The following is a 24322-nucleotide window of genomic DNA, read 5'->3' on the forward strand; positions in this document are numbered from 1 at the left end:
ACTCAAATCAACAGTTTGGGCCAGAAGGAAGAAAGAAACATCCAACCTGAAAAGAATGAAGAAACAAGAATTCAAAAAAATGAGCAGAGGCTTAGGAACCTCCAGGACATCTTTAAACGTTCCAACATCTGAATTATAAGGGTAACAGAAGGAGAAGAGGAAGAACAAAAAATTGAAAACTTATTTGAACAAATAATGAAGGAGAACTTCCCCAATCTGGCAAAGGAAACAGATTTCCAGGAAGTCCAGGAAGCTCAGAGAATCCCAAAGAAGCTGGACCCAAGGAGGAACACACCAAGGCACATCATAATTACATTACCCAAGATTAAACATAAGGAGAGAACCTTAGAAGCAGAAAGAGAAAAGGAGACAGTTACCTACAAAGGAGTTCCCATTAGACTATCAGCTGACTTCTCAAAAGAAATCTTGCAGGCAAGAAGGGGCTGGAAAGAAGTATTTCAAGTCATGAAACGCAAGGATCTACATCCAAGATTGCTCTACCAGCAAAGCTATCATTTAGAATGGAAGGGCAGATAAAGTGCTTCTCAGAGAAGGTCAAGTTAAAGGAGCTCATCATCACCAAGCCCTTATTATATGAAATGTTAAAGGGATTATCTAAGAAAAAGAAGATCAAAAATATGAACAGTGAAAATGACAGCAAACTCACAGTTATTAACAACCACACCTAAAACAAAAACAAAAACAAAAACAAACTAAGCAAACAACTGGAACAGGAACAGAACCACAGAAATGGAGATCACATGGAGGGTTATCAACAGGGGAGTGGGAGGGGGAGCGAGGGGGGAAAGGTACAGAGAATAAGTAGCATAAATGGTAGGTACAAAATAGACAGGGGGAGGGTAAGAATAGTATAGGAAATGTAGAAGCCAAATAACTTATAAGTATGACCCACAGACATGAACTATAGGGGGGGAATGTGGGAGGGAGGGGGTGGGCAGGATGGAGTGGAGTGAAGGGGGGGAAATGGGACAACTGTAATAGCATAATCAATAAATATATTTTTAAAAAATAAATAAAAAATAAAACAAAAAAAGCTAGCACTAGGAAGGATCTTAATTATTTGGCCCCCTCCTCACTTTGTAGTAATAGAGATTGCAAATCACAGTCTTATGACAAACAACTAAGGCTTCTACCCACAAGAAAATGAATATTTCAAAACAAACTTTTGTTTGTTTTGGCAATGAAACATAGGTTATGCTAAGTACTATTTGGGGAGGGGACAGGATATGAAGGCAGTGAGATTTTGCACACAGCCAACAAGACAGGTCCCATCTCTGCCCCCTCTGGACCTGGAGCTGGGAGAAGAGATGCCAGGGAACTACGGTGAGAAGCTGCGAAGTGCCACAAGACCCCGCAGATGGCTGCCCGACCCCGATGCCAGTGTCAGGAAGACTCCCCACACAAGACAAAGGAATCAGCCTGGGGGGAGTGGAGACTCTATCTGGGAGGCAGGGGCAGGCAGATTAGGCCAGGCAGCTGGGTGGGGTCACCAATCAATAGCAGATGAAAACAGCCGTGATTAAATACTGACCCCAGTTAGGCACTGCTTTCTTCTATGTCAAAACCTTGACCACACCATATAATAACATTTAAATAACCACACCATATCTTGGTTATGTTTCCAGCCATCTCCCCTCTAGAAGGCAATGGACCTCCTCTTAAATGTCTTCCACTTGATAAACAGGGATATTTTTATATTTTGGTTTTATTTTTGATACTTTTCTACTCTACAAATAATATCAGAAGGTGAAAATCTATCTCAAAATAATCCACATTCCACAATGTACTGATGGAAAAAAGACTGGGTAGTCTCCCCAGACACAGTAGGACCGATGCAATATTTGAGAGGCATTTAATTGTAACAGCACTGGTGATTAAATGTTGACAAAATCATTCTTTCAAATATTTCCTAATTTTAATTATAATCCTAAACCCTTTAATTATTAATTACACGATTTCTGTGGTGGTTACACAGCCTCAATGTTGCAGAAAACATGAAAATTAATTACCCCAAGATATCAATTATAAAGTATCCTCACAAAATCATAACTTAACATTTTTTTCTTTACCTGTAAAAACTTGTTCAATGCATATCTGAAATTAAGCAGTCTCCAAAGCAAGAATGTCTTTAAAATGTACTAGTGACACAAAATCATCTAATGTTTTGGAAGAAGAAATGTCTGGGGGATAATAACACATATCTACAGTGCTTGCTATATGCCAGGAATTGTTGTGGGTTCTTTACAGTAAGACAGAGCCGCTAGCCACCCAGGGCTACTGAGAACTTAAGTGTAGCTAGTTCAAGTGAAATGTGTACTGTGTATAAAATATGTTCTACAATTTGAAAGCCTTAGTATGAAAAAATGTTAAAATAGCTCATTAATAATGTTTTAATATTATCGACCTGTTTAAATAATACTTTGAAGATAGCGACTTAAATAAAATATATTATTAAAATTAATTTTACTTCTTTTTCACTTTTTATGTGGCTCACATTATGTTTCTCTTGGACAGAGCTCATCTAAAATGTATCCAGCTGCTGTCTACATTATTGATATTATTTACTCTTTCTTGTGACTCAGTCATCATGAGGAACTTCACCGCCCTGTGTGTAGTCTGTAATTGTGATCTCCTTGGTGTTGACTTAGGTCAGGCTGTCCACCCTCAGACCTCAGACCCAACCTCAGGCTGTGCTTAGAGCTGTGTCTTTCTGTGGTTTCCAGCAGTCTGTCTGCCCACTACTACACCCTCCTAGCAACCTCAGATGCAGACCTGTGCGACACGCCAGAATAAAGGTTAAGCGAGGGCTAAAGAGGCTCTTCTACAAACTGGCTTCAATGCCAGCGTCTGTCTCTGATAACACTCTGACTGCTCAGGGACCCTCTCGCCCTTGACTGCCCTAACAGACCCCTCCTCCACTCCAGACACCGGGCGCTGACTCTCAGATCAGAGCGCTCGCTCTCAGCCTAAAACCCTTCAACAGTAGTTTCGCTTTGAGAAGATGAAAAAGCTCTGGAGATGGATGGTGGTGATGATTGCTAACAATGTAAATGTACCTAATGTCACAGAACTATATGCTTAAAAATAGTTCAAATGGGCCCTAGCTGGTGTGGCTCCGTGGACTGAGTGCCGGCCTGCAAACCGAAAGGTCACTGGTTCGATTCCCGGTCGGGGCACATGCCCGGGTTGTGGGCCAGGTCCTGGTTGGCCGATGCATGTTTCTCTCCCTCTCTCTCCCTATCTTCCCTTCTCTCTAAAAATAAACACAAAAATAATTATGAATAAAATTGTTTATAAAAACAGTTAAAATGGTAAATTTCATGTTGTTTATATTTTACCACAATTTAAAAAACAGCCTTCCACAGTCTCATATCTTTCTCAGGACCAGCCATGCCCTCAGAATCTGACCTCGGCCTGCCTTTCTCGCCTCCCCCTCACTTCATCTGGCCTCATGTTCCGGCGCCTTCCCTCAGCAATCAGACCTCGACGCCCTGTGCATGTTAAACTTTGCACCTCTAAACCCTTCCCTATCACCTCCACCCCCCTTCCTCAGCCCTCTGAACTCGTGTCACCTCCCCAGTGAAAACCCCCCTGACATCCCAAGCAGACTCCTGTCTCCATTGTGCCCCAACCATGCCCTGCCACTCGAGCAACGCTTATCTTTCAGAATGGCATTTTTTGTTCACGTGATTGCTCCCTACTGTGAGCTCACGGAGAGCAGGGACTGTGCCCAGCCCCAGCACACACGAAGCATGCAAGTGATGTGCCCTGAATGTGCACAGAGGCCACTCAGTAAACAAACACCTACTGGAGGCCTGCCTAAAGCACTGGGCACACTGCCTTGGGAAGAGGAAACTAAGCCGTTTCCATGGCACTTCCACCAATAAATGCCAGGTGAACGTAAGTACCGTCGAGAGAAATGAAGCACAGTTAGGGGAGGGGCAATTTGTTCACAGTCACCTGGAAGGGGTCATCTAGTTAGAGACCAGAAAGAGGAGAGTGAGTTTTTCAGCTCACGGTACCACAGTGAGTGATTCTGTAAGTGATAAACCACTTCTGGTTCTGAGCTGTGGTCTGCACAATAGAAGGTACTAGAAGGACCAACAAGCCATTCCCTTTCCATCCTATCAACTCGACAGATGTGCAACCCCCAGCACGCTCTACAGAGTGAAGAACAAACATGTGCCCTCGGTGGGTAAGGTGCATGTGCGGCCTGTGCACCTGAATCCTGTCCACCATGAAGCCTCATGGTTGCTGGACAAAGCTCAAGAATTGTGAACATTTACTGAGTCCTTGCTTATTCTGTGTCTCCACAGAATGCTCTAAGCACTTGGTGACCCTCACAACTACCTTTAGAAATATACCATTATTAAACCCCTTTTAGATAGGAAAATAAGGCACAAAGAGGTTAAATAATTTTTCCAAGATCACAGAACTAGTAAGTGTCGCAAAGCTAGAATTTGAAACCAAGCAGTTTTGGCTCCAGGGCCTGAGCTGACAACCACTATGTTACACCATTTCACATTTTTATGTCCTATCAGAAAACACTCTTTATTCCTACTGTAGGGTTTTTTTTCCTGTTAATTATGAAATTGTCAAATTTTACTTAATCTGTCTTCACATTTTGACCAAACTTCCCTTCTCATTTCTAGCTCCATTTTGGTGGTTTCTGATCACCCACAGGATCAAGTGAGAACCCTGTTACCGCGCACACACACCTCTTCACAACTGGCTCCGACACCGCCTTCCATAACACGTCTTCTTCATACAACAAGTCATCACTGAACACCAACTACGTGCTGGTCACTGGGACGGGTGCTGGTGGTAAATAGCAACTAAACAGAGGCAGCTCCTGGCCTCAAAAAAATTACAGTTAGGGCAAAAATCTGTCTATACCCGTGTTTCTAGCACTTGTGAGGTTAACTATTATTTACTGACATTACCTCCAAGGCAGCCATTAGAGCAAAATATAAACATGCAATAGAGTAAAGAGCAGAACACAAATTATCAACACACAGACACAGATCACACAGCTATAAACAGTGTGCGTACAGGGGTGGGCAGAGATCGTTTTGCAATTGTCAGAGACATTCTTCTGAGTTAAACTATTGTAATAATCATAACCTGCATGCCTTTTTCCATACAAACAACTGCAAACCTGCTTTTGCCCACCCCTGCATAACTGTGCCGGTGCTGGGAGCACAGAGCTGGGGGAGACCCAGGGAGCTTGGCCTAGTGGGGGTTCAGGGTGGGGCTGACAGGCAAACTGACAAGCGCAAAGGATGACGAGTGTGGTGGGCTGCAGATGCCAGGCAGCAGTCTGAAACACCAAAACACACTGAAAACCACTTAACACACAGCAAATGATTTTTTTACTTGCTATACATTTAAGTAAAGATTTTAAGATTTAAGAGGAGCCCTCGCTGGTGTGGCTCCGTGGATTGAGTGCCTGCCTGTGAACCAAAGGGTCGCCAGTTCCATTCCCAGTCAGGGCACATGCCTGGGTTGCGGGCCAAGAGGCAACCCATCAATGTTTCTCTCCCTCTAATTCTCCCTTCCACTCTCTCTAAAAATAAATAAATAAAATCTTAAAAAAAAAGATTTAGTATTTTTCTGGATCTAGCAGGCACCCAAGCTCAACACAGCCTAAATAAAACTCGCTCTTCCCCACAGAGCCCTCTAAGCCAATTCCTTCTCAAGTGTTCTCTATCTTAAGGGAAAAACAAGCCTGGCTGCTGAAGCAATAAATTTGTTATCCTCAACTCCAGCTACTGCACTTCCTTCCTCTCTACCACAAACACATTTACACGTGGGTATACACGCTCACATGTACGCACACATGCAAGCAAACACACTGACTTGCACGCACTCACTCTTGGCTCACACTCACTGCATCAGGTCTACGTCACCTCCTTCTGATGGGATCTCTCTCCTCCTGGAGGTCAGGTCAGGCCTGCACCAGCTGGTCTCCTCACTGCTTGTCCTCTTTCCTCTCCCTCCCCTGGGGCCAGAATTCTCTCTCATAACAAGTCTGGCTGTATCACTCTACTTTTAAAAAATGTTTGGTGGTTTCTGATCACCCACAGGATCAAGTGAGAACCCTGTTACCGCGCACACACACCTCTTCACAACTGGTTCCGACACCGCCTTCCATAACACGTCTTCTTCATACAACAAGTCATCACTGAACACCAACTACGTGCTGGTCACTGGGACAGGCGTTGGTGGTAAACAGCAACTAAACAGAGGCAGCTCCTGGCCTCAAAAAACTACAGTTAAGACAAGAACCAGACATTGATCAGTCACACAAGCCCGTGTGTAAGACTGCAACTATGCCAAGTACTGCAAAGACACGCCAGGCAAATATTCTCAAAGTAGACAGTGGTGACATATACAACCTTGGTCCTACACTAGAAACAGCTGAATTATACACAATTAAAAGGTGCATTTTATGGTATGTGAGGGTTTCTTTTTAAAGATGCAACAAGTTCAATGCCTCTATTGGTGGGTTTGGCCAAGGGAAAGGTAATGAAAGCCTTCCAGAGGAAATGACACTCCTTACAAATAACTAACACTTACTACAGAGCAGGCACCTTTCCCTGTAATACTCCACCTGAACATCCGAACCCCCTATAAGGTTACCATTACTATCCTCAGCTTGGAGACAAGGAACTAAGGGGTCAAGTAACTTTACCCACGGTCACAGAGCCAATAAAGCGGGATGCCAGAATCCACAGGTAAGCCAAGCGACTTTCGTGCCACAGTGAAATCACCTGGGCATGCCTGCTACTCATTCCTGCTTACAATACAATAAGTAAACAGCGGCATTTCATTTCTTCACGTAAAAAATGTCTCTCCACATCCTTTGTCTTTACCATAGCCTATAAGGCCCTGCCAGAGCCGACACCCCCTTTCTGGCCGCATCTCCTCCAGGCCCTCCCCCCTCCACATACTCAGTCAGCTCCGGCCACACAGGCCTCCTGCATTTCTGCAGTGAGCTCAGCGTGCTCTGGCCACAGGGCCTTTGAATTTGCTTGAGTTCCGATTACAGTCACAACATAGGTCATAAATCACGATTCTGCCCAAACATCGGTTAGCGTGTGCTCCACATACACTAACAAGTCACTAGCAAGATTCTGTACTAAAATGTACACTTCATTTATTTTCATCAAACCTACCTCTTTTTACCAGTCTTTTATTGTTCTGCATGAAGTCACAATGCAAAGATTTTCATTTCACAAAATCCAGTAACAGCAGGTTTTGCTCACCAATTATTGAATAGTATGAACAACAGTCAGACAGCTATCTTTGCAGAAAAATATCGGGTTGGCCAAAAAGTCCATATGGTTTTTTCCATAAAATAAAAAACACCTTTTTCGTTTTCACCAATACCTTTATTGATTTGGATGTTTTGAGCATGCTAGGTATCTCCCGCTATTGGCTTCTAGTGGGGAAGAGGCCAGAGGTGCTGCTAAACACCTTCCAATGCATGAGACAGCCCCACAGCAAGGAATTACTCGGCCAAAATGTCAACAGTACCAAGAAACTTTGCACATCACTTCTGTCACATTTGATCAGTCACAGCACCTTCTCCACACACTGCACAAATCCTTTTTTGCATTTCAGTTGCGTTTTTACCTACCTTTCGTTAAATAATAAAGCATAATATGCCAAAAATGTTGCACACCTTCTTCCATCTTCAATATTAAAATGACTGCACAGGAATTCACCAATTGTGTTAAGTTTTTTTTCAGTGCATGCTGATATGACAGCTGTCACAATACAATCTATCAAAATTGTTTCAAATGAAGTTAAAGACAACTAAGCGCTACTAAAGCCCTCATAGGAAAAAAACTAAATGAACTGTTTGGCCAACCCAATAAAACAAAGCCATCAAGGCAAGAAGGTGTTCCAACAGAACATGATCACCCCTTTCCCTCCTGGAGCCCTACTCTGTGAGAGAGCTGTGGCAACAGCACTGCAAGGCACCAATCCCACCAGACTCTCACCGAGAAGCTACTGCCCACCTGTGCAGGCACACACAAAATGCATGCTGGTGACCAGTTACATAACTTCAACATAATAACTTGGCGATATTTCTAGTTCCTATCCTCATAAAAATCCCAAGGAACTCTCAAGCACATATACTGGCATACGCTATTCAAAGTAGGATGCTGAAAAGGAAAAATATAGTTAACACATTTACATTTAAAATAGTTTTCCCTCAAAATGGTGAAAACTCATTTTTTATGAAAATGATTCACCTTGGGATTCTTTTAAAGAGTCAGCTTCACGTGAGCTGAGCATTAGCAGGGAAATTTAGCCAAACTCAATTTACTAGCACTTCTAGCAAACTACCTTTGCTACGGCAAACTCCCTTAAGTGACTGGCACACAGGCTAGGAGCAAAGGCTTTTGAGACCGTTTCCAAACCTTCCCTCACCACTGACTAGCTGGGGGACCTGAGCCATGTTTCCTTACCTCCTGACCTCAGTTCTCCATGAAAACAGAGACACCACCACAAAACCTATGACACAGTGTCTCAGCACGTTGATGACAAATGCTATTCACTGAGTGATCACTATTACTAAATTGCATTGTAGGAAGTTAAATAGCTGCAAGACTTTATGGTTGTACTTAGTACTGTAGCCTTTAGAAGAGTTATCCATACAGACTATTTTTGAGTTCAATAAAACTAATAATAAAAGCTTTTATACACATGTCTTTGTATGTTCAAGGCTTTGCTTTTCCTTATGAACTTCTGGGCAGTCCAAAGGCTAGAAATAGTTTTATTATTTTAAATGGTGATATTATATGTGATTTTCGTTTAAAAAAATAGACCTTTAAGAAAAATTTCTCCAGTCTTTGTGTTGTTTACTAAATTAGGCTATACATTTAAGCCTACCAAGGGACTTAATCATTAATTAACAATGACAGTGAACATCTACTGAGTGCTTCGATCTGCTCTATCACACAAAGACACTGCAGCAGCTTACCAAAAGGCTGTCCAAACAAAGCGTGTCAGAAGCCTCAAGCTCTGATGTAGCCAATATGAGTATGACTGACCCTCATGAAAGTACCTGCTACAAATCAAAACCATGCAAAACCGTACTACGGGGTAATCACCCGTACCAACTCCTTTTACAGATGAGAAACCGAGGCCCGAAGAGCGTGAGTCCAAAGGTTACACGGTCACTAACAAGAGAGGACTAGAAGCCAAGTCTCCCTACTTCCAGTTCATTGTTTCACTGATTACATGACAGCTGTTTAAAAGAGAAAGACCTGTTCCAACAATGCCAAATGCTTCAACATAGTTGGTAAGACAGTGAACACCTGAAATAAGTGAATGTTTGTTTAATGTGAGTTAAATATTGGGTTGGTCAAAAAGTCCATTACATTTTTTCCATAGGATGGCTCCAGTAGTGCTTAGCTGTCTTTAATTTCATTCAAAACACTTTTGTTAGATTGTATTGTCACAGCTGTCATACCAGCATGCATTTTTAAAAACTTATTAAAGTTGGTGAATTTTTGTGCAGCCATTTTAATACTGAAGGTGAAAGAAGATATGCAACATTTTTGATATATTATGCTTTATTATTTCAAGAAAGGTAAAAACGCAACTGAAATGCATAAGAAGATTTGTGCAGTGTGTGGAGAAGGTGCTGTGGCTGATTAAACATGTCAGAAGTGGTATGTGAAGTTTCTTGCTACTGCTGACATTTTGGCGAAATAATTCTCTGCCATGGGGCTGTCTCATGCATTGGAAGGTGTTTATTTAGCAGCACCCCTGGCCTCTCCCCACTAGAGGCCAATAGCGGGAGATACCTAACATACTCAAAACATCCAAATCAAGGAAATGACAAAGGTGTCTTTTATTCTATGGAAAAAAACTAAACAGACTTTGTGGCCACCCCAATAGTAAGCACAAGGCAATGTAACCCAGAGCCTGTAGTGAGTGCAAAGGTTAACGGGCTCTCAGGACAGCAGTGAGCAGAACCAGCTAGGCGCACGGGGCAGAGATGTCTCCCGGGGATGAGTACCGCTGCTGGCACAACCAGAATGCTGTTACCAGAGAGCCTTTCTTATGAATGAGACACGCTTCAGGGCCATACAACTTCCTTTACTTAAGTTAACATCCCTTCGGAAAAGTGTCCTTAGTGACGTTCCCCAGATACATCTCAGCTATGCACAAAAGTGTTGCCCACTGAGAGGCCCTGGCCTGCTAGCTCGGTGGGCTGGAGCACCGCCCTCGCTTGTGAGGGTGTGGGTGCCGTCTGAGCGCATACAAGGACCAACCTAAATGAGTGAGGTGACAGATCAAGGTCTCTCTCTCTGCCTCGCTCCTTCCTCTCTCTCAAATTAATAAATTAAGAAAATATTAAATATAGCCTGTTTCTGGAGAAATCATTTTTAAAATGCCATCCACTGACAAAGTGAACAACTACAGGTACAACCATGCAAAACTGTTTTGACAAGGGAAAATTCTAAAATAAAACTGTTTAAAAACAGACAGTCATAGAATTCTACTTAGGGGCAAACTGAAGACTCCTCCAAGGCTTTAATGTGTCAGATGAGAACAGAGTCAGATGGTGTCTCACTGATTCCCACACCTGAGAGCCTGAGGGCGGCAGTAAAAACCACGTGACCAACTCAAAGGCACCACGGACACTGCACAGGAACTGCCAACTCTCAAACTAAAATTCAGGATCCAGCACAAAAAACACCTCCCCCCCTTTATCTTTTTAAATTTTTATTTATTTATTTTTAGAGAAGGGAGGGAGGAAGAGAGGGCCAGAAACATCACTGTGTGGTTGCCTCTTGCATGCCCCGCACTGGAGACCCAGCCTACAACCGGGCCTGTGCCCTGACTGGGAATCCAACCGGTGACCCTTTGGTTCACAGGGCGGCGCTCAGTCCACTGAGCCGCACCAGCCAGGGCAGCGCCTTTCATTACAAAACCATAAGCATGCAATTCTGTAACATAACAACATCACACTCAAGCCGCCATATCACATTCGAGGTGAACTGTTCAAATTAAAACTGTACATTATCACACCCATGTTATTACCCTACCAACCACACTCAAGCAGGCCTGACTCCTGCCAGACCCTGTCTATTCTATCAGGGGTGTCCAACCTGCTGGCATCTCTGGGCCTCACTGGAAGAAGAGTTGTCTTGGGCCACACATTAAATACCCAAACACTAACGAAAACTGATGAGCACCAAAGGGTTTTAAGTAAATTTACGATTTTGTGTTGTGCCACATTCATAGCCGTCCTGGGCCGCAAGCGGGTGGCACCCCCCTTGCTGGACCCGTGTTGCCACTAAACGCACACGGCAACTGAGCAGCGGGGGGCCTGAACCGGGATGTGCTGTAAGGGTGAAACTGCAGCAACTCACACGGGATTCACACCGAATTTCAATGATTTAGTACAAAAACTGAAATACCACACCAGCAAATGTGGCATACCGAGTATGTGTTAAAACGAGAGTATTGTTGATGAGTTAATAAAAGATAGCTTTAAAATGCCACCTTCCACAGGCAGTCACTAGAAAATTCAAAGTTGCACTTGTGCGGCTCACGGGACACCCCCGCTGGAAGCGCCGCTCCTCTGCAAACCGCCATCGGTTTCGCGCCGACGGTTCACCAGGATGGTGAGCACGGAATGCGCGACGAAGGAAGAGACTCTTGTTTTTATCCGGGATGTAGTTTAAAATAGTGTCAGGTAAGAATCACATGTTGCTTACACTTCCATTAAATCTACAATCAGCCCCGACTGTGAAACAGAGGACGGAGTCAATGCTACAGGCAGTATTTTTAGGGATCAAGAAGGAAATACAAAGTTCAAGGCCCCAAAGAGGGACTAAGAGAAACACCATCTGCTTCTAGAAGGCATTTTAAAACACAAGCAGTGTGTTTTAAATAGTTAATAGACGCTACGTTGTTGAAAAGCAGTATGTGAGTATTTTGAGTATGGTGAAGAAACTACCCAAACGCAAGACAAGCGAAGGCCTTTAAAAGGGAAGCCTGGGGAGGCAGGGACTCGCCACTCTGCCCTGGGCACAGAGGTGAAACCGGGACGTGCCGTGTGGAAACGCAACCAAGTTCCCGTTACCGGAGTGAAAGACCGCCGAGGACGAAACCGGTCAGAATTTTGCAGACACCCTTCGTCGCGATTACAGCCCCTCTCACCGTCTCACTAAGCTGCTTTCCAAGCCCCACACCACGACGCCTCCCAAATCCAGCCAGCAGACCGGCGGCGCGTCCCGACGCCTCATCCCGCAGAGGTTCGGACGGAACGGACCCTTCGGGGCCACACCTGCGTGGCACTCCGTCTGACAGGCCCTTTGGGACACAACACCCTGTCGGACCTCGGGACGGCCCGGGGCACCGTCCAGTCTCCGTCCCCACTGAACTCCTGCTGGGAGGCCTTGCCTCCTTCAAGGTCACACGAGCTGACAAGTAGCAGAACCAGTACCGACTCCGAACTTCTGACGCGCATCCAACTGCCCTCCACGACAAGACGACAAGACAATCACTCGCGGAAAACCCAATGTCTAGGGACACAACCCAGCCCGGCGCCGAAGAAGGACCTACGGATCAGCCGGCTGAGACCGCGGGGGGCGGCGCACAGGCTGTGCCGGGATCCGCTCCGAGGGGCGAGGGGCGAGGAGATGCCCAGGGAGGAAATGACTCGAAAGACCGGGGAAAGCTGATCTCGCGTCCTCCGGCGCCGCACAGCAGACAGGGCGCGGGCAGAAACGCTCCAGCTTCTCACCGCAGGGACTGCAGGTTGAAAGGACGACTCCGTTGCTATTTACTACGAATGCGCCTGAGAATTCCACTCGGCGCACGGGCACTCGGAAGGCCCGCCCGTCCCTGCGGGCAGCACCCGCGCCGCCTTTTTCCCGGGGTCCCGGCGTTTAGCGCACAGAACCGGGTCCCGACAGTATCACTGGGCGCCGCGGCTCGTAGAGGACGGCGGGCGGGCGGGCGGCCCGGGTCTCGGGCCTGGCGGGGCGCCCGCACTCCGGGGGCCGCACAAAGGCGGCGCCGGCGCGGGGAGCCCCGCTCCGCCCCCGCGCACAGCGTCGGCGGCCCGCAGACGCGGGACGGGGCGCCCCCGGCGGCTCTGCAGCCCCATCCCTGAGCGGGCTCGCGGCAGGGCTGCGGGCAGCGGCGGCTCCCGGGCGCGACCACCACAGGCGGGCCCACGACGCCGACTCCCGGAATGCGCGCCCAGCGAACTGCAGGCGAGGTCACCGGCGTCGCCAGCCGCGGACCCGGCGAGCGCCACACGCCCACGGCCTCGCGGCTCCCACCCGCCAGGACGGACGGAAGATGGGGGGGGCTCCGATTTCACGCTCTGCCGCCCCTCCCCCGGCAGGAAGGGCCGCGGCCGAGGGGGCGCCGGCCCGGGTCCCCGCAGCACAGGGCGGCCCGCCCGCGTCCCCGACCCTCCCGGACCTCGGACCCCCGCCCCCCGCGCGACCTGCGCTGACAGCCCGGCGCGCCCCCACCTGCCCGTCCCGGGGTCGCGGGTCCCGGCGCGCCCGCCAGGCTACTTCCTTCCCCGCCCGCCCGGCCGGCCTTGCGCGCGGCCCGAGGCGGGGAGCGCGGAAGGAGGCTTGGCCGGCGGCCCGCGGAGGAAGCCGTGGCCTCCCGCACTCACCGGCATCATCTCGACGCGGGTCCGCGACGCCCTCCGCCGCCTGACAGGACGCTCGGCGCCGCGCCCGCCGCTCCGGCCGTCCTCACAGGCCGCGCGCCGCCGCCGCACTCTCGGGCCCTCAGCGGAGAGGCGGCGGCTGCGGCGGGCTGCGGAGCCTGGCGGGCCTGTCTGAGCCGCCGGCGCGCTGCGTCGCTGTTCTGGGACCCACTGCTGCCGCCGCCTCCGCCCGAACGCCTCCCGCCACCGCCTGCCCGCCCGCGGGCTCTCTCCTCAGCCCGTGTTGGCCCCGCCCCCAGCGCGTCGCCCCGCACGGGGCCATCCGCCCCCTCCGATTGGCCTGACGGGGGCGGGGGCGGGGCGGAGCTTCTAGGCCCCGCCCATCTAACCTCACTCTCAGCCGCGGCCAGGTGCGAGCGCGCTCGTGAGCGTCCGCGCTCCCGCGGGGGGAGGGTTGGATGCCTGGCCCTAGCAGCACCGGGCGTGTCTACTTCTGGGCTGGGGGCCGCGCGGGACCCGGAGCCCGGACTCTCCGAGACCTTGAGCATGGGAAAACCGAGGCCCAGAGAGGGGTGTGCCCGGCCGGGACCCCACAGCGAGTCACACTAAGGCCAGGACTCGAACCGCGGGTTCCAGAAGGCTGGGGTGGGCGGGACGCACCGCGTCTGACTGCGGCCTGACCCCCTGCTCCCGGCGCCCCGTGGGGCTGCAGGAGAGGGGCCTGGCCCGAGGGGCGTGGGTGCTCCCGGAACCGTCCGCGTTATGCGGCTCCGCAATGCTCAGGATGCACCCACAAACGCGCCTGGCGCTCCGGCCCCAGGACAGCTGCCCGCCCCCCAGCCCGCGTCTTCCTACGCCTCCTGGCAGCCTGCTCCTGAGGCCAGCGGGGTCTCCGCTCTCCAGCCTTGGCTCCTCCCAGGCGGTGCGCCCGACCTAAACTACCTGTGTCCACCTGTGCCAGCAACCTTCGTGGCTCCAATGTCCCAGGGCAGGGTTCAGCTCTCCTCTCCGGGCTCCAGATCTGTCCTTACAACCTTGTCTCCCGTGACACCCTTTCCTCTGGCCTGCGTGCCTGAGTGACGGAGCGCTGGGCAGGATCACCCCTGTGTCCAGAGCCTAGCTCGCGGCATGGAGCAGGCCCTAGGAAAGGCTGACCAGCGGGCAGACATCCTTCTGTGCCTTCCACACTGTGCCAGTCACTCGAACCGTGGAAAGATGAGTCTGTACCCCGTGTACTCCACGGCGCCACTCACACGTCCGCGAGCACCCAGAACGTGGAGGTCTGTTTATGGCCCCAAACACCAAAGGGTCATGAACTGCCTTGGGAAGGTCCCTGCCCCTTGGAGAGGCAGCAGGTGGTGGTCAGGGTCTGTCTGTAGCCTGTCTGCCCCTCTGTGAGGCTCCAGGCTGCTGGGTGGGGCTGGGTGCAAAGAGGGAGTAGGCCAGGCAGAAACCACTGTCCTCAACGGGAACCACCCTGTTCTTCGCGGCTGTGGTGTGTGCGCACGCGTGCATGTTAATGGCTGAGCGTGTAGACTTTCTGATGAGACATTGCTTCTGACATGCCCTCACTGCGCGACCTTAGACCAGCTACACCGCGCTGTATCTCACTTTGCCCATCTCGGTAATGGGAGGTTACCGTAATAATAGTGCTCGCCTCCTGGGATTTGGGAAGCGCAGATGTGACGTATGAAAAGCTCCTAGCACAGCTTGTGGGACACGGTAGCTGTACCATAAATAGCAGTTTTCTGTAGTTGTGCTGTCATGAGTACAGGTACGCCTGGGGGAAGGGTCACCCAGGGATTCTTGAGTTCATAGGCACAGGGCATCCACCGCTAACATCCTCCCTTCTGGGAGCAGGGTTTGGACGAAGGAGGAAGCTCTAGGTAATGGAAGACCCTAGGCAGGAACTCAGGAGACCTAAGCTCTAATTCCAGCTCTGCTTCTGACTCCCCACGTGGCCCCAGGGACTTGCGCCCCTTCCCTGGGTCTCCGTCTCCCCCTCTGTAACCAGAGAAGGGTTGGATTCCCTGACCCCAAGAGGGTGTTCAAGCTCTGACCTTAACGTTCATGAGGCGTGAAGAGGCCCACTAAGTCGTGAAGGGGCCCCTGTCTGTTGCTGGCCCACTAAGCCAGGCAAGGGACAGGCCTCGCCAGGGAGCTGCAGAGAAATGCCTCCCGGGGTGAAGTGATCAAAATGAGCCCTCTCTCCTGGGCCGTTGGGTCCCACCCTTGCCTGTAGGACACGTGCACACAGACAGTGGCAGCTGCCCCACCCTCACATTATGGTCCCCTCTGTCCTCCAGGTAGGCACCCATTTGAGACCAGGCTGGTCTCCCACCGGTCCTGCTCCTCCCTGTCACCCTGCTGCAAACGCCTGGCATCAGGCCCTATCAGCTGGCATCTAGACCAAGGGGGCGTTCATAAGTGCTCTCTGCCTGCCTGCTCTGACCTCCTCCACACCCAAACCATCCCCCACACAGCCATAATTAGGTCACACATACACACCCCTGCCCTGCAAAGCTTCTCTGCGCCTCCCTATCACCCAGACTACAGCTCACAAGGGGCCCTTCAGGAGGCACTGTTGATGGGGGCATGGGGATTTAGGGCGCTGGGAGATGCCCACACTGTCCAGCGACGCACATGTGCATGGGTAAGGCGTCTGGAGTCTACTTTAACTGGCTCAGCAACAGGCAGAGAGTGTGAGGCAGGGGGAGCGAGCCAGAACACACCCAGCAAATCCTTGACAGTTGTTAAACATGGGTGATGGGTGTGAGGTGCGTTGTATTTTTCCCTCCACCTTGTATGTTTGAACTATTTTATATCAAAATGATCAAATGCTTTTTAAAGGAAATAAAAAGGCCATTTCAGGAGAAAAGTCTGTATAGATTCCTGTTTGCATAAAGGAATTCTTGAAGGAGCCACAGACTACCAATAAAGCAATGACTAGAGGCGAGAATAAGAGTTGCATAGATAAGAGACAGAATGTGGAATGCTACTTTGCAATATTACTTTTTAAAAATAAACTTTATTTTAGAACCATTTTTAGATTTACAGAAAAATTGCAAAGATGATACAGTATTACCTGCTCCTCCCTGTTCCCTATTACTAATATCTTACATTAACACGGTACATTCATTACAACTAATGAATACTGAATCATTGTTATCATGGTGGCCAAAAAGTCTGATACACTTTTTCCATAAAATAAAAAACACATTTTTCATTCTCACCGATAACGTTATTGATTTGGATGTTTTGAGGATGTTGGCTCTCTCCTGCCATTGGCCTCTAGTGGGGAGAGGCCATGGGTGCTGCTAAACACCTTCCAATGCATGAGACAGCCCCACGGCAGAGAATCATTTGGCCAAAATGTCAGCAGTAGCAAGAAACTTCACACACCACTTCTGACATGTTTAATCAGACACAGCACCTTCTCCACACGCCGCACAAATCTTCTTATGCATTTCAGTTGCGTTTTTACCTTTCTTGAAATAATGAAGCATAATATACCAAAAATGTTGCATATCTTCTTTCACCTTCAGTATTAAAATGGCTGCACAAAAATTCACCAACTTTAATAAGTTTTTAAAAATGCATGCTGGTATGACAGCTGTCACAATACAATCGAACAAAAGTGTTTTGAATGAAATTAAAGACAGCTAAGCACTACTGGAGCCATCCTATGGAAAAAACGTAATGGACTTTTTGGCCAGTCCAATATAAAGTCAAGTTTATAGTTTACTCAGATTTCCGTACTTTTACTCAGTGTCCTTTGTGCAGGGTCCCACCGAGGACATTACATTACATTTAGTGGTCAGGCCCCTTCCGCTCCTCTGGGCTGTACCAGTTTCCCAGGCTTTCCTTGGCATCTGTGACCTGGACAGCTCTGAGGAGGACTCTAAGTGTTTTGTACAACGTCCCTCACTGGAGACTTGTCCCATGTTTTTGTCAGGATTAGAATGAGGTGGTGGGTTCTGTTTCGTTTTGTTCTGGGAATACAACAGAGGAAAATGCTATTCTCATCACATGACACGAAGGGCACACTCAGTTTGATGCATCGCTGTTGCTGTTGACCTTGATCACCTGGTCACTCTCACCTCCTATGTTTGATTTTGAACTGGGTGAATATATTACAATTTAAAATTAAAATTTAAAAAACGTAAGACCTACCTTAATTTTCTTGGGCTGCCATAACACAAAAGATTAACGATTGGGCAGCTTAAACAACAGAGTTTATTTTCTCAGAGCTCTGGAGGCTGAAGTCCCAGGTCAAGGTGCCGGCAGTCCTGGGTTCTCTGTGGCCTCTCTCCTTGGCTTGAGGATGGCCACCCTCTTGCAGGCTCTTCACGGGGTCTTTTCTCCGCACGCACATCCCTTGTGTCCACCTCTCTTTATGAGAACACCAGGCATACTGGAGTAAGGCACACACATATGACCTTCGTCTAACCTCAGTTACCTCCTTAGAGGCCCTATGTCCAAACGCAGCCACTCTCAGAGGTACAGTAGGGGGTTAGGGCTCCCACATACGGATCTTGGAGGGACACAATTCAGTCCATAACAAGACCCTTTGTAGCAGGGGACCCGATCTACCTTTTCAATTTCATCTCCCATGCCCCCAGCATCCCACACCTAGATCTTATACCCCAGCCATCCCAAACCCTGGCCATTCCCTCATCCTTGTCACCCGCTTCCCTGTGCCTGAAAGAGCACTGTGATCTTCCTCAAGAAGCGCCACCCTGTTCTTGTCTCAATTCAAATCCTTCCTCTTTAAGGGTTTCCCAGATCCCCCCAGGACTCATCTTGACTGCCTTCTTCCAGGCTGCTGAGTCCTGGGTCACTCATCGCAACCTGCCACCTTAGACCTGGCAACACACCTGTCTCCCCCGGGGGCCAGCAAGCCTGCTCAGGTAGCAGATGTTGACTGCATTTCTCCTGTGTTCCCAGCACCTGCCCAGGCCCTGGCCACGCAACTTCAAGCAGTGAAGACAAGATCCCTGTGCTCATGGAGCTTGTATTCTGGTCAGGGGGAAAGGTGATAAACAAAACACAAAGAAAATAACTCAGGCAGTGGTAAGTGTATTTAAAAAATAATAATAAAGCCAATAATATGACAGAGACAGCTGCTTTTGCCAAAGGGTAACATTTGAGTTGGGATGTGCATACCTAGCAGCTGTGTGTGGCGAATGTATGGGGGAGGGACAGTGGGCTCACAGGCAGGGCAGGGAGAGAGTGCAGGGAAGCAAGGTCTGGGCTGTGTGTGTGTGTGAGCCACGATCAGTCTGGATTTTACACTGACGGTTTTCCAGCAGAGTGGAGAGAGCTGATCTGTTTTCCAGTGCTCAGTGCGGACCGTGGGGAGGATGGCTGGCATGGTGAGGAAGGAGAAGGGAGGCCTTCTAGATGTGGAGGTGGTGAGTATAGGGAAGGTATCCCATTTAAGATGTGCTTTGAAGGGTAAGACTTGGGGAGAAGAGAAAGGAAAAACGCAGAATGGTCCCCAGGATTCTGCCCAGGGCTGGAGGAGTGGGTTGTGGCCCAGGCTGCCGAGCACCCAGAGCCCCCTGCATGCCTAGTGACTGGAGACATGCCCAGTGTGGATGTCCTGCTTTGCCTGGCCTGCCTGCCTAGGGACAGGACCCCCTTTCTCCATCCAGTCTGGGCCCCTGCCCCATCCTGCTGTCCATCATCCAACACTCTGGCCAGACATCTACCACACCCAGGGCCTCTCTGCCCACCGCCCCCAGCTGCTTTTCCTCCTGCTCCTCCCCAGCCAGTGTCACCTGCCTCATCAATCTAGTTTCCCTACGTACTGAAGGATGTTTCTAAAGCGCAAATCAGACATGGTCACGGCTGTAGTGGGACCCCTACATGGCTCCCCACAGTTCTCAGGGGTGGCTGTGGCAGTGTGGGGGGGGTAGGTAGTTAGATCCCTGGGGCTTAGGCATCCTGCTCTCCAGACCCAGGCTTCCCATCCCTGCCAGGCAAGCCCTCTATCCCACAATCCTGATGCTCCCTTTTCCCTGAGTGTGGGGGTGGGACAGTGAGGACGCAGGCTCCTGTTCCACCCCCGCAGTTCCCGGGAAACCTGTTTCCCCAAGCGTTGGCTGTGAACCAGTTGCGGTTCCATTAGTTCCTCTGCGGCATTAAGTAATAATTTTGTACATAAGGTTGGAGAAGAACTTGGTGCGAATGAACGCAGCCAGCGATCTGTCTGCTCTTTGGGTTCTGATTGGCCGCGCAGCCCTGGGTCCCGGGCTGCCCGCACGCAGTCGGCGCAGAACAACGCTCAGTGAGCGCTGACTCTGTGCCGCCTCCGGAGGAAATGCCGCTGAAAACCGAGCGACCCACACGGGCCTGGGGCGCCGCGGGCACCCAGTGCAGGGTCGCAGCCCCAGGGTGCGCGCAGCCTATGGAGGAGGGGCAGCGTGGCCAGGACGCAGCAGGGCTCAGCTCACCCCGCGGGGACGCCCTGAGGCAGGTCTCTGCAGCCCAGACAGGTCTCGTCACATGCCCCGGCCTTCGCTCCATGGCCAGGACTCGAACCCAGAGGAGCGTGTGCCTTGCTTAGGTGGCGGTGCCAGGCGAGCTCCTTATAGCCCTGCGTAGTGGGGCCGACTCCCTGGCGCCTCCGGCCCCGCCCCCTTGGGCGGGGCGTCGTGTGGGGGCGGGGCCTTTAGCCGGGGAGAGTCTGCGGCACACTCAGATCTGATTCTGGTCTGCGGCCTAAAACCGCAGGCTCCCCTCCTCCTAGGATCCTCCTTGGGGCCTGGGGGCGGGCGGTGGGGGGAGCCCCGCCTGTGCTAGGTCAGGACGCGCATTGATTCACCCATGTCTGACCGTCGCTGTGACCTCAGTGCCAGACTTGGAGGTCGCAGACCCTGCTCGCGGAGAGCTGGTTGGAGGTCGTGCCACAACGTGACTTAGCCTCAGGTCGTTTGCTCTTCCCGCACGTCCTACCCCAGGCACCCCCTTCCCGCGCTCAGCTGTAGCGGGTTTTCGCAAACATCGCGCCCAGCTGCTGTGCAGGGCCCGGATCGGCCCTCCCTCCCCAACGCTCGGACACTTCAGGTGTTTCCAGTTTCCGCCATTATTCATGCCGCTGTCACATCATTCAGGGTCCCGTGGGAAAACAGATGGCTTCCGCAAATTAGGGAAATTCCAGGAGGGTTATTTTCAAAGCAGGACAGCCTACAGAGAGGGCAGGGTGGGGACAGGGGAGCCGCAGAGAGCGCAGGACTCCAGGACCAGCACAGGTGGGAGTTACCACCGCCAGGGCTGGATGGAGGCAGGTGATAGATGAGGTCACCAGCAAACGATAGAAGAGTCACCAAGAGGTGGCCCGACCCTGACAGCAATAACTTTTGGTCAAGTGACACAGGCTGTTCAAGGCTGCCCCGCAGGGAGAAGCCGGATCTATTTCCTGACCTGCCGCAGGGCGCTTCTCTGTGCAAAGCCCTGGGGGTGGAGGCAGCCCACGGAGAGGGGCCTGGCCAGGCACAGAGCCAAAACTAAGACACAGTTCTGACTCTGCAGACACCTTGCTTTCTTTTATGGGTTCAGCGTCTATTCTGCAGTAACGAATCGGACACTTTGTAACAAGGAGTTAACAAAATGTGCTTCCACATAGCATTTGTACCTGGGACCTTGGGCTGTGGAGCTAGACCACCTGCTACTTAGTTCTAGAGCCTGGGTAATTTGGGGCAAGTTATACAACCTTTCTCTGCCTCAGTTTGCTCATCTATATTATGAGGGTATTTACAGGGCCAACCTCAAAGATTTTTGTCCGGATGGTATAAAATGATGGGTGTGGTACATGGCAAATGCCACACAACCATGCACCCTGGGTGCCACCCAGGGTGCCACTCACCCTGCACTGGGTGAGACACTGCTGCCAGGTGGGGAGGGTCCCAGGTCTCCAGAGGCACCGTGGTCACTCTATGACCTGCAGCCTTGGGTGCTCAGGCAGGCCAGCCTGCCCTAGAAACTCCTCTCCAGCTGAAGAGCAGTGTGTTCTCTCACTGGCTCGTCCCCCTCAGCCTCCTCCGCACAGACCACAGGCAGGAACACAAGCTGGAACAGGGAGATCTGTTCTTCTTGCCGAAAACAAAGAAGGCAGCTGGCAGTGGGGCTGGCCCTTTTGGTGCTCGGAGATAGTGTGACTGCTACAGTTTGTCCTGGAGTGCCTGAGACACTTCTGGACAAATCCAGGACACTGCTCCCAAGTGAACGAGGATGACACTGGACATGCCTCCTAGGGACTCTGAGGGGAAATCGTCCATCTCTAGGCTTGTCTGCTTAACCAGGCGGGCGGCTCAGATGAATGAGTGGGAAGAAGCCATCCAGGCCATCTGGAGCCTGCGGGAGAACGCTGGTCTGGAAAGATGGGTCTGGCTGGGCCCGAAGCGGGGATTCACACGCAGTCGTTCGCTCACATGCACGCTGGTGTGGGTGGCAGCCCAGCACTTGCTCTGGTCTCCTTGCAACTGGCTTCTAACCTCCTCTACACGGGACGTACTGAAGGGAGCCTGCTCCACATTCCAACTCAAAACCAAACACGCAAAAATAACTCCGTACAGACAGAGTGCCTGACTTTCTCCGTGTTTAAAATTCATTCTCATTTTTATCAAAATAACCCACAGACTTGATTTTTATCCAGACAAACAGCATGCAAAGGTTTCTGATGAGGCAGCAGGCCCAGGCCCGTCTCTGCGACACACCCCAGGGCCGGCCTCTTTCGGTTTCTACTTCTGTGTGGTGTGTGTGCGTGTGTTACCTTCCTGCGTGTAAGTGGTGCACTTACACTGCTGTGTCTCAGTTTTCAACTCTAGACATCGTAACTGACGGCAGCAGCCTTACCCGCCCTCTCCCGACACATCTCCCCCTTTTCACACACGCTCACGGCTACGTTCGGTCTAAACAGCGTGTGGGGTCCATTACGGTGCCTGTGTGAACACGGCTCATTGCTGAGCCGAGGAGTGTGCAGACCCGCCTGCTGCAGCAGGTGTTCCATGAATGCAAACGAGCTCCCAGGTGACTGGAAGGCAGGGGCAAGCTGGCAATCCAACCCAGAAGCCAAGTTCATCATGACAGTTTTCGCCAGGCTGTTCGTGACTGGAAGCCGTGGGGCAAGCAGTCCACCTCTTAAAAAGAGGGCTTTAACAATATATGAAGGCCTTAAAAATATACAAATGCAAAAGTCCCACGGAAAAGCTTTCCCTCAGGGCGAGGTTAGTGTGGTGTCAAACCACTCCCCTCCCCCCAACCCCGTTCAGTCTTCCCGGGGAAGCTGAGCCTGCAGATGAGGAGACTGCAGAGACATTCCCTCGGATTAGAATGATTTACTTGCTTTTTATTGTATTGTTAGAGAAGGCTCCCTCTAGATTGTATTTCTACTGTTGACGAAACTGGTCTCTTTCAGAGGTGAGCCTCTTCAAGGGTCACCCTCTCCTGCAGGAAGCAGAAGCCTGAAGGCCAACCTGCAAAGGAGGGACCAGAGTGACTTTAGGGGCTAGTTCCCAAGGGGAAGTGCCTGTTAGCACCTGTGTTAGAATCCTTGAGGTTTTCAATAAGGCTCCGGTTGCAACAGTTCTGAGATGCGAGAAATGACGACCTCATAAAGGACTTGTATCCAGAATATGTAAAGAGCTCTTATAACTCAATAGTAAGACAAACAACCCAATAAAAATGAGCAAAAGACGTGAAGACATAGCAGAGACATGGATGACATGCAAGCAGACAAAAGGGTCATTAGTCATCATCAGCAAGCTAGCATCGCACACCTGCTTAAAGGCTACCGTGAAGAGGGCTGAGGTGTCACATGCTGGCGAGGAGGCGGAGTACCTGCAACTCCTGCCCCGCTGGTGAGAATACACCCTGGCTCAGCCCCTTTGGGACGCACTCTGGTATTTTCTTTCTTTACTTTTTAAAAAGCTCCTCACCCAAGAATTTTGAGAGAGAGAGGAAGGGACAGAAAGAAACACCGATGTGAAAGGGAAGCATTCATCGGTTGCCTCCTGTCTGTGCCCAGGCTGGGGACATACCCTCAGCCCAGGTATGCGCCCTGACCCGGAAACGAATCCCCACCCTTCTGGTGTACAGGATGATGCTTCAGCCAACTGAGCCACCCAGTCAGGGCTCTCGGAGTTTTTCTTTAAATTTTCTTTGATAACTTAATTTCTTGTTTTCTTTTTGTTTGTTTGTTTTTGCTTTTGTTTTTGTGAAGTCCCTGACATTCAGACATTGGACCTCCGTTTGGTCTGTTAACTTTCTTTTCTCTCCTTGTTTCTCTGCCTGTGTTCTGAAAGATTTCCTCAGTTTGGGGAAATGATCACAAGATGACCCGGTCCACGTTCACGTTTTAAATGCTGTTTATGCATCCACGGGTCCCAACGCCACATCTCCAGCCTGGGCTTCCCCCCTGACTCCATGTCCCCCTATCCGACTGCCTTCTCAGCATCTCTTTGCGTATCTCATAGGCTTCTCGGCTTAACATGTCCCCCATCGAAACCCTGGTTTCTAATTCCCCGTGGTAGGCCGAATCACAGCCCTTCCAAAGATAACCACATCCTAATCCACAGAACCTATGGCCCTTACCTTGTATGGCAAAAAAAAAGTCTTGCAGTTGTGATT

The 24322-nt window shown here is 50.4% G+C and overlaps 1 protein-coding gene across 6 annotated transcripts in view; it reads right to left on the bottom strand.

The window, feature by feature from the left end:
* Window positions 1-13967, bottom strand: part of PPP1R13B (protein phosphatase 1 regulatory subunit 13B) — a 78349-nt gene extending 64382 nt beyond the window's left edge. For 4 of the 6 annotated variants that reach the window (XM_053928577.1, XM_053928576.1, XM_053928575.1 and 1 more), the window contains exon 1: window positions 13694-13967. Coding sequence is in view for 2 of the 6 variants with exons in the window: in XM_053928575.1 (XP_053784550.1) it covers window positions 13694-13702 (9 nt within the window). In the remaining 4 variants the exon portion in view is untranslated. Of the gene's footprint in view, window positions 1-12618; window positions 12766-13541; window positions 13562-13693 lie in introns of those variants that run through there. The other 2 variants (XM_053928574.1, XM_024567637.4) reach the window with 2 other exon arrangements.
* Between the last annotated feature and the right edge of the window lie 10355 nt (window positions 13968-24322).

The sequence above is a fragment of the Desmodus rotundus genome, chromosome 7 (genome assembly GCF_022682495.2).
Source record: "Desmodus rotundus isolate HL8 chromosome 7, HLdesRot8A.1, whole genome shotgun sequence".
Classification (NCBI taxonomy): Eukaryota; Metazoa; Chordata; class Mammalia; order Chiroptera; family Phyllostomidae; genus Desmodus; species Desmodus rotundus.